A 14,541-nucleotide genomic window follows, 5' to 3' on the forward strand; every position below is an offset into this window, starting at 1 on the left:
GAGAAAAGGAAGGACAAGTTGTTCTTCAGCACCCCCTCCGGCTCGGACGGAGCGGAGTGCACCCTATCGGCACGGCGGCGCCGGCGGGCTCGCCCCGCGCAGCGCCGAGCCCAACAGAGCCGGCCACCAGCTCAGGATGCGTGGGCGCTCGCCCCGCCCGGACAGCTGCACCGTACCGGACCGGGCCAGACCGGACCGGACCGGACCGGACCGGACCGGACCGGACCGTGCCAGACCGGACCGGACCGGACCGGGCCAGACCGGACCGGGCCGGGTCGGACCGAACTGGACAGGACCGGGCCAGACCGGACCGAACTGGACCGTTCCGACCTCACTGGACCGGATCGGACCGGATTGGACCGAATTGGACCGAATCGGATGCTCGCCTCGTCCGGACAACAGCACCGGACCGAACCGGACCCGACTGGACCGGATCTGGCCGGAACGAACCAAACCGGAGCAGGTCAGTGAGATGCTAACGCTGCGACCAGTGGGGGGGGGGGGGGGGGGCGAAGGGGAGCACCAGATGGCATGTCGCGTTTTCTGATTGGTTGGCGAGCTTGCGTGGCTCGCTGTGCTTTGATCTATGTCATAATATAACGCTGCTAACATGATGGGGGCCAAGCGAAGCGTTCGCGTCACACCATTGTAACTGCCTGCAAGGCTGGTGAATCACACGTTTGAAGACGTCAGCTGCTACGGAAAGGCATGCAGGTGTTCTTTAGAATAAGCCGAAGGCAATGCGTGCACCTACATCGAGTTTCCCTAAGGACCTGTCCAAATCCTGGTAAACAACGCACGCCGCTGCTCACGCCAGGCGTCTAATAACAATGGGACGCGGTATGCTGAGTAACTTTTCTCATCAACGCAACCTGGGAAGTGGGTTATTGTAGGTGGCGCATCCCTGAACACGGCGCAGCCAGCGGGTGCCACTCCCCGACGTCCGAGGCAGCAACAACTCTCGCGGGACAGCGAGCAAAAACACGTCCGGCCGGCGGCGCGACAGCGCCCCGGGCGGAAACAAACGGGCTTCATTCGACGGCAGGCCGCTGGGAGCAGCGGCCGCGGCGGACGCCGCCGCCGCCTGACGGAGGAGAGAGCTGCGGGCGGGGCTGCGCACCGTTTGTCATCGAGAGGCGACCGCACCAGAGCGAGGTTACGTTGTTCGACGTCTGGTGCGTTACACCAGGATGCGGTCAGAAGCCAGGTTTGCTGATAGGGTGTTGACCGGGCTGGGTTGAGTAAAAGCTTTCGTCATTTTAGTATGGTAATTACATCAGCGGAAGGGCACTACTGGGAGAGGACGCATAATGAGCCAGGTAGAGGCGTACACGGCTCAACAATTGTTGTGGGACTTTTCAAAGACTTGATCCAGGCCCTTTGAATGGGTGGATTTCTGGGATTGTGCTTATGTTAATCAGTGCTTGTTGCGTGAGCCCTGACCTCTACCGTCCTACCGCGCAATTTCAGGCAGCGGCAGAATTTAGTGGCGAAGGTTTTAGCGGCCTAGTTCAGGTCATACAGGGTCAAGCTAGGTTTAATGTATCAAATAAACAGCTAATTACAGGGATAATCGTTATCCCTTTATCGCTTTATTTCTCTATCTCAGATGACATGTTCCGACTATTGATAAGACTGCTACGCAGCATCTTTCGCTTCCTTGTCATAACATGCTTATTTTTCCAGATCACGGGTTGGGGGCCATGCACGCCAGATCTATCATACGCAGGCTGGTCTGACATGTTACAGCTGCCTCACCGGCTGATGGCTGCTAAGCAGCAATCCATCAGCCAGAATCATGTACCAGCTCTGGTACACGATTCTACCGGCGCAGGCTTCTACCGGTACATGACGCAATAGTACAACAGCTGAGTGATATCGCTTTTCCCACCACCACCACGCCGAGTTTTGCACATACTAAACAAATTTGCTAACTTCAGGCCGTAGCCAACCTCATCTGACACATGAAGCGGTTCTTGGGCTGAGGTCCAACGATTCTGTTCTGTTGCGGTGGTATGTGGGCTATGTGATGCCGTCGTGCACTTGGCTCTACCTCGCACAGTTCTCGAATTAACGCAGAAAAGGCAGAGGGATAAAACAGAGGCTTGTGACGTCCTCAGCCCAGCAAAACTAAACTAAAAAGCCTGTGTCCCTCTCCATCTCCACAACGCCCACTGAGACCTTTCCCCACGTAACGGGTGAACCAGCACATGCGCGCAGTGGGGCCCCATTCTCTTTTGCACAACTCTCGACCCCGCACGCACGGCTCGTCGTCTTTTACCGCCACGTCACCTGACCAGAGCTCGGCACCACCGGTGCGTATCAGAGCTCCCGTCGGCGCAGAGGACTAGCCCAGCGCTCCACCCACCCCTAACGGGAGGCCGCGCAGTCCTGGCAGAGGGGGGGGGGGGGGGGGCGTCTGTGGCGTAGGGCAATCAGCCGCCGCACCCATTTGTCATCTGAAATCGCGCCCGCAATCCTGGGGCGGCGACTAGGCGGCTACCTGCGGCGGGCCGTCTCGGAAGGCGCACCTGAGCCGCGGCAACCACGCGGAAACGGATATTCCGCCAGCTGCGGCCCGCGACAACAGCTCAGCCGCTGAAAAATGGCCCAATTTTCACGGCGAGGAATGGTCGTATCGATCAGGCGCGCGGCGTACCCCAGCCGTGTCGGAGCACAGTGATGCCGGTGGACCCGGTGGTGTAGCTCAGTCGGTTGGAGCACAGAAGTGCCGGTGGTGTACCTCAGTCCGTGTCGGAGCACAGAAGTGGCCGGTGGTTGTACTTCAGCCGTGTCCGGAGCACAGTAAGGTGCCGGTGGGGTATCCTCAGCCGTGTCGGAGCGCACTGGTGCTGGTGGTTTACCTCAGCCATGTCTGAGTACAGTGGTGCCGGTGGTGTACCTCAGCCGTGTCGGAGCGCAGTGGTGCCGGTGGCGTACCTCAGCCGTGTCGGAGCACAGAGGTGCCGGTGGCGTACCTCAGCCGTGTCGGAGCACAGTGGCGCCGGTGGCGTACCTCAGCCGTGTCGGAGCACAGAGGTGCCGGTGGCGTACCTCAGCCGTGTCGGAGCACAGAGGTGCCGGTGGCGTACCTCAGCCGTGTCGGAGCACAGTGGTGCCGGTGGTGTACCTCAGCTGTGGAGGTGCACAGTGGTGCCGGTGGTGTACCTCAGTTGTGTCGGAGCACAGAGGTACCGGCGGTGTACCTCAGCCGTGTCGGTGCACAGTGGTGCCGGTGGCGTACCTCAGCCGTGTCGGAGCACACTGGTGCTGGTAGTGTACCTCAGCCATGTCGGAGCACAGTGGTGCCGGTGGCGTACCTCAGCCGTGTCGGAGCACAGTGGTGCCGGTGGTGTACCTCAGTCGTGCCGGAGCACAGTGGTGCCGGTGGTGTACAGGGCCTCACTGAAGCGACGGAGCCGTGACCCAGCGTCTTTAATGGGCTGCTTAAAGTGAGACCGGGCAATCCCTCCCCAGAGCCCAAATTCCCCCGGAAATCGCCGCATAATTCTCGACATCAACACGTCTGGTGCATGCTTAGGGCTTCTTGTCGGACGTTAAGGTGAGATACCTCTTCACGATCCAGGACATATCCTGCATCCGGTATCTCTCATGTGTTATCAGCAAACAACATGACTGGTCAGCATCTGAAATGCATGAACACTTCAACAAATCCAACGCAATCATGTGCTCCAGATGCAATTTTCATTGCCAATTTTGAATTCCATCGATTTTTCGGTTATTCGTCCATAGCTATCTCCATTCCTCTGTCCCCATTGGTATTCTTCCATGCACCCCTTCAGTCTCATTCTCCCTCACTTGCGGACCCTGCCCGTCCCTCACACTCGCCTTCCCTTCTCCACTCCCCTCACGCCCACCCGTCTCTGCCCGCACCCGCTCGCCACAGTCCTCTTACACTGCACGCGCAGAAGGAGACCGTCGCTGTCACCCTGGCCCTCGACGTTAGCGGCGGAGCACGTGTACACGCCTCCACTCTCCCGGGCCACCGCCTGCAGCACCAGAGTCTGGTTGATGATGATCACGCCCGACGATTGGCTCAGGTCCACTGGGCGACCCTGCAGCAACCACGGCAACCAGCCTGTCACGGGGTGGGCACGTGCAGCTTGTGACACTCAGACACGCTCAACCACTCAAGTCACATAAATACTCGTCTCAGCGGTCGACACTTACATTATGTTTTATTTCTGCGCGGACGTGTGTTACTCAATATAATCTCATCAACCATTCCAAAAAAGAAATGTATCACAGAACTAGCAAGTTGGTTGCGAAAAAATATGAAGATCTTCATTCAGACAAACTCAGCTAGAAAGCGAAGTATTCTACGGCCACTGGAACGAATGTGATATGCATTTAGCGAGGTGCCACTCGCACCTCCGGGACATAAGACTGCTTCCTTCCAGCGCTGCCAAGGGGCGCCCACTGCTCAAGCCAATAAAGAAATGTTCCGTTTCGTGCTACTCGCGATTGGTTCCATTATGCTGTTTACTTTTACAAGAGATCGGCCTTTTACAAGCGCATATCTGAGATTGGCTTTTCCAAGCGCAAATCTGAGATTGGCTTTTCCAAGCGCAAATCTGCTAGTGCCAAACAGGAGCTGTTCAGAAGAGCAGGCCACGCTGCGACGGTCGCTGGCGCTAGTTACGACGGAACGTGTCCATTATTCGTCTCAGAAATGATCAATCAGCCTTCGAGTTTCGTCTACATTGCTGTTTAGAATACGCGATATTAGGTGTAGATGTGAGCAACATGCGTAACACGAGTTTGTGCGTAAACTGATAAAGATCATGCCTTAACGTTGGACGTGACAATAATAGCATATTACTTGCATGTACACAGACTAACGTGGTGCTATTCCCCAAAAAAAATTTAAGGAAGCAGAGCGTGGACGGAGCCTCAACCGAAAAAGAAACAGTAAATTATATCTTGTTACTTGGCGTGCCAGAACATAATCAGACATGCCATGCGCATCGCATTGGAGAACAATCTCTCAACACATCTAATACGCAGCTGCTCTAAGCCCTCTCCCGTTTGAAAACGGCCCGACGTCACTTCTCCCCCCCCCCCCCAAATACCCGCACGGATACCCAGGCACATTGGAGCACAACTGCAAGCAAACAGACCCACCCCGGTCCCGACAGCGGACAGTCTCGAAACCACGCTTCAGGACTCCCGAGGGCACGGCGGACATACGGCCGGGGAGGCGCCCCCCCCCCCCCCCCACACACACACTGACGTTGATTCTCCACTCGATGCCGTAGATGGGCGGCTGGGCATCGACGTGGCATTCAAAGTAGACGTCATCGCCCTCCTCGATGTCCGACAGCTGCAGCGTGCGGCCCACGGTGATCCTCAGGCGCGGCCGGTCTGAAAACATCCACACGTTCATCACGTGCACCAGACGTCCACACCATCACCGGGCCTGGCAAACGTCCACACTATCACCGCGTCCGGAAAACATCCACACCATCACCGGGTCTGGCAAACATCCACACCATCACCGCGTCCGGAAAACATCCACACCATCACCGGGTCCGGCAAACATCCACACCATCGCCGGGTCCAGCAAACGCCCACACCGTCACCGGATCCGGCAAACGTCCACACCATCACCGCGTCCGGAAAACATCCACACCATCACCGGGTCCGGGAAATGTCCACGCCATTACCTGATCCGGCAAACGTTCACGCTGTCACTGGGTCAGGCACGCGTCCGCACCATCACCGCGGCCGGCAAACGTCCACGCCATTACCTGATCCGGCAAACGTTCACGCCATCACTGGGTCAGGCACGCGTCCGCACCATCACCGCGGCCGGCAAACGTCCACGCCATTACCTGATCCGGCAAACGTTCACGCCATCACTGGGTCAGGCACCGTCACCGCGTCAGGTAAAAGTCCACGCCATCACCGGGTCCGGCAAACGCCCACACCATTAACGGGTTCACCAGACGCCCACACCACCACCGAGTACACCAGACGTGCACGACATCACCGGGTCCACCAAATGTCCACATCATCACCAGGTGCAGCAAATGTCCACACTATCACCGGTTTCAACAAACGTCCTCAGGTGTCTGGGTGGTGGAGAAAATTGAAATAGTTAGGGGTGCTTTGGCATTTTTAAGCGTGCTAAGGTTTCGCCTTAGCAAGCTTAAAAATCTGGCATCAAGAGGCAACAGACGTGGAGAGGTAAATTGGACGGCGCATTGACATGTAGTTGAGGCGGGGAAACGTGAACTCGGTCAGTCATTTGAGTAATCGAATCACACAAAGATGGAGAGAATATAATATTTTATTCATGGATTATAACCCGCTCTAAAAACGTCACATCATATTTTTGTATGCAGTTTTACCTCGTTCTTTTTGCGACAAACGATGCGACAAAGAAATGACAGTCATGGGGTGTATCCCACCTTTGGGGCATGTTTCCAACACATGCCCTTATGAAACCTCAGGGTCATTTACGCCTGATGATTGTACTCAGAGGTGTCGTTGCGGCATATGGCCACCAGTCATGACACAAAAAGAATATCAGTTTTAATCATTTCCAGCCCAAATTACGCTGCCAAAGCTTTGCATCAACACTACGCTTTATCCTTGCAGTCTCGACTGCCGTTGCCATGACAACTTGTGTTGCAATGCTACTGGCACGAATAAATGAATATTTGGGATTGGCTCAGCGGGCGGCAAGAACCTGTTAACGAGAAGCGCATTGGTTGGATTGAAGTTGACAGGGAAGCGCGCTTCGTTGAATTCGTGGGATGATAGCTTCACATTCGCCTGTCTTTTTGTCTAAATAGCGTGTTTCAAGCTTTCGTAGCATTTATCACACACGCATTTGGACACATGAGCGTGTCACAAACACTACAGAACACACGCGTTGGAAAAAAACAGGCAAATTGACTGCATTATTTTCATGGTGCTGGGATGAGCGTTCAATCAGATTTTCCCGCAGGACCCGCTACTTCAAATAGAAATTCTGAGCTGTTCAGAACGATTCCGAGAAAACTATTAGCACCCATCGAATCGTGTGCGTCTGATCCAGCAAGACCTGAAAAGTAAAAAAGAGATGGCATACTCCCTTTAAAATAAAAAGTTGGAAGCAGCTAGGAATTCGGCTGTGAACGCTAATGTTACCAGCTAGGATTGCAGATTAGATCATGCACGGCTCATCTGCAATGCGTTTTGTCTTATCTTGGATTAGGGCGCATAGCCTCCTGGGCTCAAGCGTGCGTCGCCACCTTGTCATGCGTCGCATTTTTTTACCCGGCCAGGGTATGGTGACCGCCTTTCTTGATGGCGAGAGGCAGGCGACGCCACATGGCCTCAGCAGCGGAGCGCGTCGTAAGGCGCCAATGACAGCAACAACACTTCGTCTGGCGCATACTTAAACCCCATGATGTGTTTCCAGCAGTTTCCTCCAAACTGCCGAAACCAACGGCACCATGGAAGCGGACTGAGGTGAGAATCAAACAGAGCTAAGGGTCTCAGACATTGCGCGACATGGAAGACAGCCGCCGAAGCGGACCGACTGAGGCCAGTCCCGGAGCCAATCCCTTAAAGTATCGGCCCGCTCAGCGGGCGCCCGCTCCCCTGAAGTCCCGGCCCGCTCAGCAGGCGGCCGCTCCCTTAAAGTCCCGGCCCGCTCAGCAGGCTCCCGCTCCCCTGAAGTCCCGGCCCGCTCAGCAGGCGCCCGCTCCCTTAAAGTACCGGCCCGCTCAGCAGGCGGCCGCTCCCCTGAAGTCCCGGCCCGCTCAGCAGGCGCCCGCTCCCCTGAAGTCGCGGCCCGCTCCCCTGAAGTCCCGGCCCGCTCAGCAGGCGGCCGCTCCCTTAAAGTCCCGGCCCGCTCAGCAGGCGGCCGCTCCCTTTAAGTCCCGGCCCGCTCAGCAGGCGGCCGCTTCGCCCCTGAAGTCCCGGCCCGTCAGCAGGCTCCCGCTCCCCTGAAGTCCCGGCACCGCTCAGCGGGCGCCCGCCTCCCCTGAAGTCCCGGCCCGCTCAGCAGGCGGGCCGCTCCCCTGAAGTCCCGGCCGCTCAGCAGGCGCCCGCTCCCTTAAAGTCCCGGCCCGCCCAGCAGGCGGCCGCTCGCTTCGTGAACGTAATGGGGTCCCGGCAACTCGCGTCAACTTCTGCACAGGGGTGTAATTTCAGTTGGGGATGCAGCAACATCCTGACATTTCCGCAATTTAACGAAAGGTCGATGAAGTTGCTCAGAAAACATTAAAAGCGAAATGTCGTATGCGTGCTTACACTTTTGGAGAAGCCTTGACTGTTTTTGCCAGCTTTCATGAAGTCCGTGAAGTGTGTCAATGCGCATTAGCTGTAGTCTGCAGTTGATGTATAGAATTTACTGACATCATTTATATTGATGAACATTAATGCATATCAAGCAACAAACCCCGTTGTCATGGATGGGTTTCTCTTATCCAACAACCTGGTCGAGCAGAATTCCTTCCATGTATGACGTTACATATGCGTGGGTATGCCAGCCGCATCTCGCAGTGACCTTGACACCACTTACGGTTGACCCGGAGGGTAACGAAGTCCTCCAGCGCCGTCTGGGGAGCTGTCGGGCTGTACGCCCGACACCGGATCACGTGACCCGAGTCGTCGGCAGATGGCAGCAGCGCCAGTGTCGATGACGTCACATTGTCGGCTCGGTGGTGCTGCAGAAAAAGGCAGGTGAGGGGATCGAAACAGCCCGCTCTCTTTCCTCAGATACCCGGTTCAATGCGCGGCTATGTCTGCTGGCACAGTAACCAGCCCATCACAACACTCTGGTGCTTCGGCCTTGACCCCGCTTGAGTCCAGTAGCAATCTCGCTAGCAGGGGTAATAGATGCTTCGCGCTCGATATGCCCCAGATAATGATATGGTGAAAAGCTCGGGTGTTTGCTGTTCAGCCGCACACACCGCCAGGAGTGGGAGCAGCTGGCTGAGCTAAGCGCCGGAGGCGACATTCCAGCACACGAGGCCGTGGTGAGAGTGGGGAGCCGTTTTCAACGCGGAGTGACACTGTCAAACGCACTACTCGCACTGTCCCGCAGGCTCAGATCTCGTTACAAAGGCATCAGTAGCACCGAGGAACAACGTCCGAAAACTGCCGCCAAAAAACGGCGCAGTAGTTTGCAGCGCACGGTGATCGATGCCAAGTTGAGCACCGAGCCCGTGCGCGAGGCCAACTGGGCGGCTAATCCCATGATCCGCACCGGACCATCATCAGTCAGGTTAGCGCAAAGTCTAGTCTCCGTCGGGGGCCGGCCAGTCCATCATCCCGTCTGGCGGGTCCCGCCCCGCCGCGGCCTAACCTCTCATGGCCCGGTGCGTCCCACGCGCTCCGCGGCACCGGCTCATCTGAGCACGGCGTGGCGTGGCGGCGGTGTATTATTGGTCGGTCCGCCGGCGCGCGGCCACTGTCTGGGGATTGGCGATGGCACGTGACCTGGCGGGCCGGGTAAAACTTGCACGGCAGCCGGCCACGTGACGCGTGCGTAGCATGCAGGGGCGCCCCGCGGCTGTATGTCGCGGGGTCACGTGCCCGCCTGGCGAGGGACGACCTGCGTGGGGGGAGGGGCGCGCATCACCCCTATGCGGCGGATGACCGCACGTGGAGAAGTTTGCTCCCATGCTCTCTATGCCTCCACTCATGCCCAACTAAGCACGGAGCATTTTGTGGCCCGTGTCAATCGGAGAAGTGGTCGGATCTGGGATGTGCGCGAGGATAGTTAGAAGGCCGTGCGGGACACTACCGTCAAGTAAGCACCAACGTGCAAAGTGCACTAACACGCGGCCAGGTGGCCAGTTGAATGCCCTTCGCTCGGGTGGGGTCAGTATGACCCGCCTCAGATCTCAGGAGCTAAGAGCGAGAGATAACAAAATCACAGGGAGTGTTGACCTGTACGTGAAATCATTTGTGTCTAAATTTGAGATTATTAGATCATGACCTTCGGGTCAAACAAGGTCAACCAATGTCATACTCCAAGTTGGTGTCCAAAGTGACCGCAAACGTTCTCATGCAACCGCCTAGATACCTGCTTTAAGCAAAAGGTCACTGGTGCTCATTGAAAGTCAGCGACTTTTTTTTACCTTTCGAAGCTCATGGTGATCAGAAGCACACAAGATGATTTTTTGCATTTGAATAAGCCTTAAGTATTACGCTAACCAGTGTCTTCCTAAAAAAAAAAATGTTGGCCTGCTCATCATGGGTCAGTGGCCTATTGTGACCTTTCAAAAGTTCATGACGGATATATAATGCAGTTCACGTTAGTACTAAATTTAAATTGAGCACCAGAAACTATTGCATGACGTGAACTATGGATTGAAAAGAGCAGGTTGATTTTTACCTTTATCTGACCTTCATACCTGATTCTAGATCAATGGAATTTGTTGATCCAATTTTTGTGTTGCCTAAGAGACTGTATCAGAGATGTATGGCGTCGTCTACCACTCCGTTATTGCACCAGATTGAACGATTCCCTAGAAATTGTCCTTGTTGAATCCATGGCCTGACTTTGACCTCCTGCTGTAGGTCAGCGACCTCACAACGTACACCTAATTTTTTATACTAAACGATGCGCCATTCCATTTTCTAAAGTGTACATAATTTTACGTGTTTATGCCGCACCGTTTGGAAGTCATTCCGGACAAACCTTTGGGGGTCAAACTGATTTCTCACCCGAGCGTGTGCTAACAAAGTATACATACGCAAGCATATGACAAAGAAATGATGTACGAAGTATACGAAGTACCTACCGTAACGGCTCCGGAAATGACAGTGTCATCTTTAAGCCAGGTGATAACGGGCCGAGGTCGCGACCCGGTGACCTGACAGGTCAGGTTGGCTGCCTTCTTCTCAGACATCGCTCCGTTGGTGTCCACTATCCGAACGTTAAGCGGCGGAACTGAAAGGCAGTAACACTGTGACGAATGCATAAATAATCCTCCAACCTCGTCCAAACTGGACTCGATCAGCTGTTTTACCCATTTGCGAGCAGGTCCAGGCAGACCGGCAATGAGCCACAGTCCATCGGTCCTGACCCGTGAGTGCTCCTCTCCCTACCACACCACAGTTTCCGAGATCCTCTCTGCCGTTCAACAACGCACGGGACGGCGGAGTTCACTTCCGCTCCTGTCGCTGAACTATCCCTCTTTGGACGGCCATCGCGGCACGACACGGCCCGAGTCATTTGGTCCGGCTAGTGAAGGCGGGTCGATCCGAGACGGACCTCTCGGTCGTCGCCGCCGCGCGCGTCGATCGCGACGCTGCGAGCGCATAGTGCTGCCCCGACCGGCCGTCGGTGTAGCAACCGCCGACATGCCTTCTTTTGCGCTTGTGTCGATGAACGATTTGTGAAATTATGTTTGAAATAGGTGTTGTGGTTGGTTTTCTGCTCGGCGCTATTGTGGCGATATTACCAAGTGTTATCGTGTAAAACGCGTCGTTGGTTTATAGGTGTTATTGATTGCATTGTGATTTGCTAGCCATAGATCGCTGTCAAATGTTTTATGAATAATTCAAGCTTCGTGACTTCATCGTGCTGCAATGTCACGAAGCACAGAAGTCACTTCGAGTGATTCCCAATTGACAACAGTTGAAAGTCGACAGAATTATTAACTGTTGTCAAAATTGTTAACTGCATATCACTGGATTGTTGTCTGCTGTAACCCAAAAAGTGAAAGCAAAACGCATCCATCTGTTTGTGTGTACCCACTTCTCATCCAAACGTAAGCACAGACGGCTGCATTGTCGTGAAACCTGCACTCACGATAGGCTCAGTTTTCGTGAGGATCCACGGCACAAATTTACGTCCGCCCGATGCCGGTGCCGGTCACGGCGCGTGGGAAGCGGTGTGTGGTCCGGACATTTAACAAGGAGGCGCCTTTCGTATGCATAGGAGAACAATGCTGCACAAAAGACACAGGCGAAGGAAAAGCCATAAAACGTCGATATGCCATCCAAAAATTTACAAACACCGAGCGACGATGGACATAGCAGCACCCCTCCCCCTCCACGCAGAAGAGGATAGTCACTTGACGCAGGCACTGAGAGCTTAGAAAAGCGTCTTGAAACATGCCGTGCACGATCCAGAAGCGCATCACTGTTGTGAGGCTAGGGCGGTACTACATCCACACGAACGGCATCACATCTTTGCGCCACAAAGCAAGCGGAAGCCGCTTGTGTATGCGAAATGAAGAAAGGTGCAGAAGACGACCGTAACTAACCACTTACGATACTCAGCTGCGGGACAGCTCGGCGTTAGATGGCTTTGTTAAAATGTTTCGAAGGCTTTACACCACGTCAAAGTAGGCAGGTCACTTTGGCCCTCGCGAGTGTGTCGGACAGATTTAGGAAGTACGGCAACTATCGCAACGTGCGCAGTGCACATAGCACGCTACTAAAACTGGCTTCACTAAAAGGACGGTTGAACACGGTGACGGCAAGGACGTCGCCAAAAACAGCACGCATCTTAAAGGTTCTTGACTGACATATGAGAAGCTGACGGTGCCTTCGTGACAGATTTCTGAAACAATGATCTGCAAGGTCCATACATCAGCTTTCACGTGAGGAGCTGCATACGCAGCAGGATTGATTATAGTTTATACTGTGACATCGGCTTGCCACTTATATGAAATAAAGGAAAAACTGGAACTGCAAAACATGTGAGGGCATAAATAATGTTAGTATAACTCTGTTAGCTCTTATTATGCAGCACGTCCCACGCGTTATACAGACTATTTCAGTCTTTGGTGGAACGCTTAGCGCAAATTGGAAGACCACTTCAATGACTGCAAACCCTTTGTCAGAACAACTATTCATAAGTTATCAAAGTTGTGCCAGAGATCGTCGCTGGCCGACTGCCACACGCGGTGCGTCACACGCCCCTTGCCATCAACAGTGGCTATCATCAGGGGCTGGCCACTTATCAAAGGATCAAAGGCTTTTCGGCATGGCGTACTGTAACCAGTCCGTTTGTCTCGCAGACCGATTACAGTTGTGTCTGCGGCTAACAAAGACTGACAGCCAGCGCACTCCACAGCAGCTTCCTTCCGTGAAATGGTTTGGGACGACGGTGACCTTTTTGTCCAGAGATGGAAAAGCTAATCATCTCTGCCATCTGCCTCTCCGGACCCAATATCTGCTTCCGCCGTCCGTTTTCTGCAACTAGAGCAAAACGCCTTGGTATGTTCCAGTGGCGTTTGAAGCTGCTTGGCGTCCAAGGCAGGACAATCAATGGCGTTACAGAAGTCCCCACCTCTCCTTCGCCTCCTTCGCCTAAGTATGACGTCATTGGGACTCTATTTCTGGCCGCCCTGCTATTTGAGATTCTCCGGCACGAATCTGGAGCTGCTCAGCCGAGGCAACACCGGGGCAGGATTTCAATTATGAACACCGCTCACGTCGTAAATACGGTGTAATGGCGCGATTCTCAAGCTACGGACGAGCCCATGCACGGGCGGCGGACATGGCATCAAAAGCTAGTGCGAAATTCGGACGTGATATCGGGCGCAGCGTAAGCCGCAGAAGTGGAATCAGAGACGGGCGCCATCTCCGGCAGCGGGATTAGCAGTGACAGTATCCGTCAGTTCGATGAGCTGGAGGATTCCGCTTTACCGCGCAGTGTGCCGGTGAGGGTCAGAGTTCTGAGAACATCGCTCCTGCGCTCAGAATGCCACTTAATGCGCTTTTTAGAAATGTCAGGACAATGCGGCAGATGGAAGCCATCACAGCGGGAAATGCACATATATCACTAACTAGCGCGCAGACAGGCTTAATGTTCGAGGTTTCTGTACTTGATCGCAAACATGAATTACTAACTCAAAATTGATCCAAAAAAACAATATCGTGTGACAGCGGTACAAAACGGAAGTTAGCCTTGGAGTCAGCGCGATCGGCCGTTGCTCGGCGCGGTGCGGGGCCTGGTGGTGCCTGGGGACTTGCATTAATGAGCGCGCTTAGCAACGGTCGGAAAAACCGTGAGGAGAGATGATGGGCTGGGGGGGGGGGGGGGAGACTGTGCGTCAAAATTCTCGTAGTGAGCATCTCTGAACTAGTTTAGGGCAGATCTACAGTATGATTGTCTTTGTGTGTTTGCTGTAATTGGCCGTGTTTGTTACCATCGGTATTTGTTTGTTAACATACACTACCCGTGGTGCAGGGTCAAAAACTTGTAGCTATTCAGGCCGAACAGAAATTTGGCATCACACAGCTTACCATTCTTAATTATCCGAAACGTCGTCTGTCGGCATGGAGTTCGTCGCTTTTTTAATACATGGCTCTTCGAGATGGTAAGAGTTGTCTAGCTTATTTTTCACAAAATTGCAATGGTGGGGAAACAAGGAATCCAGCTACCATTCCATTTACCACGGGCGTGTGCTTCGCACGTGGCACTCTACAGGCATGGATCTTTGTTTTTTACAGCTCCGCGGCTGTTCGGTAGGCTTTTGCACGTGCGTTTCAGTTACTTTCCGGCGGCTTTTTATCGCAGTGCATGAAAGACACTCACAAATAACATCCTCATCCTCC

General features: G+C 54.3%; 1 protein-coding gene across 1 annotated transcript in view; it reads right to left on the minus strand.

Moving 5' to 3' along the window:
• The window catches only part of LOC119094089 (kin of IRRE-like protein 1), a 30,517-nt gene extending 19,640 nt beyond the window's left edge, over positions 1-10,877 (minus strand). Inside the window, exons 1-4 of the mRNA XM_037217164.1 lie at positions 10,770-10,877; positions 8,540-8,684; positions 5,255-5,385; positions 3,917-4,076 (exon numbers count right to left, since the gene is read on the minus strand). Of these exons, the coding sequence (XP_037073059.1) occupies positions 3,917-4,076; positions 5,255-5,385; positions 8,540-8,684; positions 10,770-10,877 (544 nt within the window). The remainder of the gene's footprint in view (positions 1-3,916; positions 4,077-5,254; positions 5,386-8,539; positions 8,685-10,769) is intronic.
• Positions 10,878-14,541: the final 3,664 nt, after the last annotated feature.

The sequence above is a fragment of the Pollicipes pollicipes genome, unplaced genomic scaffold (assembly GCF_011947565.3).
Source record: "Pollicipes pollicipes isolate AB1234 unplaced genomic scaffold, Ppol_2.1 Scaffold_4002;HRSCAF=4701_pilon_pilon_pilon, whole genome shotgun sequence".
Lineage (NCBI taxonomy): Eukaryota > Metazoa > Arthropoda > Thecostraca > Pollicipedomorpha > Pollicipedidae > Pollicipes > Pollicipes pollicipes.